The sequence below is a fragment of the Armigeres subalbatus genome, chromosome 1 (genome assembly GCF_024139115.2).
Source record: "Armigeres subalbatus isolate Guangzhou_Male chromosome 1, GZ_Asu_2, whole genome shotgun sequence".
Taxonomy (NCBI): domain Eukaryota; kingdom Metazoa; phylum Arthropoda; class Insecta; order Diptera; family Culicidae; genus Armigeres; species Armigeres subalbatus.
The window spans coordinates 184,768,799-184,770,811 of NC_085139.1; the positions used below are offsets into that span (position 1 = coordinate 184,768,799).

Sequence of the window (2,013 nt, forward strand, 5' to 3'; positions counted from 1 at the left end):
CATTATGGACACCAATTTTCAAAAAGTTTTTAGATTTTTTCTGAAGAATAGATTTTACCTGATCACCATTTAAAAGTGAAAAGCTACATTTGAATCATAAATTGTATCTTCACTGTAAGGTATAAGCAATAACTTAGAAAGTACATTGGCATTTCCACCGATATCCACTTCCTTTATGTCGAAATTATTGGAACGGTTTGCTTCTCGTTTTTTGGTTCGAATTTACGTACCTCGACGCCTTCCGGCCAGTAAAACTTGTCGTTAACGAATGGAACAAGATTATCGGAAACAGACACTTTGAATGAAACAAAATAAAGCTCACTAATGTCCTTATTTCAAGGAACTAATTTCACACATTTCAACGAGGATTCTCCAACATTAATAGTCTCCCGTAAATATTCTACAATGTCATCTTCGGTTTGTTCCACATCAAAGGGGGTTACGTAGAACGACTTAAGGTGATCTGCAGTTAGGTTCCGTGTGTCCCGACGATGATTTCGGTTTACTACCCGTAGACGGCAGTTTTCGGTGATCACATTGTTAGTCCCAGAAGAAGAAGCAGCAGGTACAGCTCGTCTATTTGTTGCAGTTGTAGCCAGAGTAGAATTAGCGCCAGCACTGGTGCCGTCAGAAGCAATGTTTCTAGTTGCGGTATTAGCAGAAACTGTGGAAGTATATGGACGCTTAGCGGTTGATGTTGAGGAGGTGGTGGCGGTGGCAGTGGTGGTGGCGGTGGCAGTGGTGGTGGCAGTGGTGGTGGCGGTAGTGGCGGTGGCGGTGTTGGTGGCGGCGGCGTTATTCGTGGCGGGGGCATTGGGCGTTGTGTTGGCGTTTATATCGACATCACCTGACATGATAGCGGCAGTTGAGTTCGTGATGTTGTTATTTGGGAAAGTAACTCGACGGGGTGCAGTATCATCAATTTCATCACCAGCGGCATCATCAATCAAATCGGCGATAGACTCAACATCTTCACCAGATAGTGTCATGTTGGCGACATTCGAACGAAGCGACAAGTCCAAGTTGAAGCGATCGATGCTGTTATAAAACTCGGAATGATCTAGCATCGCTGGTCCCACCGAAGAAAAGTTTTGAGGTCTGGACGAAATATTGGAATCTCGTCTGATTGAGGTTGATATTGAAAGCAGGTTACAAAGTGTTTTCAAATTTTCGCCAAACTGTCCAATCCTAAGGTCCATTGAATCGACTCGTAGCAATAAATCCCGCATCGTCTTCATTATCACAGATTCCCGATTCATTATGCTAGGGTTGAAAATGACCCTACAGTTGTCGCAGAACCACAGAAGACCAACATTGGCTGTCCAAGCCTTAAAGTTGGTAGTGTTCAGACCCACGCAGCCCGGATGGTAAACTCCTCCACACAACCCGCTGCACAGAACACTTCTATCAGATCGCCCAACATTCCTACCGCAGGCCTTGCATGCATCCATGATTTAAAAAATCGGTTTGATGGAAGAGATTCAAATTGGAATTGAATTTCTCTGCTGTAAAAATAATTGGAGCAATGGCAAAGCGATGGTATAAGAATAAATACACTGTCTGGCCGAATGCAAGCTTGCAATGCGTTCCCTTTATCCACACTGAAAGTTTCACTATATTACGTACCGTCGCTAAAGCCGGTATCAGACCAGAGTCCTGCACATCAATTACAATGTTTCGGTTTTGGGGACTACCGAACGCACCGAGACTCGGGACTCTATCCGACACAACAGCACCGCTTCACAGAAGCGTGCAATGCACAGAGCAAAACAAAATCAGGTGATAATGGTACTAGTCGACTGCGTTCACAAGTAACCAGCCAGACGTTGTGTATGTAAACGTACACCACCGCGATGCCACTACAACAATTAAATCTACCTCGATACTTTTCGTTGATTCCAGTTTGGCTCCTCCAGGTGAACAAATTTTAAAATCACTTTAACAATAAAGTTTTGGCAGAAACTGATTGATCTTCAGTTATGTTCTGATTCACGAGCTGAGCTTCGTCGTTTC

General features: G+C 43.9%; 1 protein-coding gene across 2 annotated transcripts; it reads right to left on the reverse strand.

Moving 5' to 3' along the window:
• Positions 1-325: 325 nt before the first annotated feature.
• LOC134209050 (uncharacterized) lies at positions 326-2,013 on the reverse strand. Of its 2 annotated transcripts, none has more exons than XM_062685033.1 (2): positions 932-2,013; positions 326-847 (listed from the first exon to the last, which is right to left on the reverse strand). In XM_062685033.1, exons 1-2 carry the CDS (start codon positions 1,449-1,451, stop codon positions 336-338), a joined length of 1,032 nt encoding a protein of 343 aa, XP_062541017.1. In that variant the 5' UTR covers positions 1,452-2,013; the 3' UTR covers positions 326-335. The 2 variants fall into 2 exon arrangements, with proteins under 2 accessions (XP_062541017.1, XP_062541024.1); XM_062685040.1 differs by having other exon boundaries at positions 326-664; positions 848-2,013.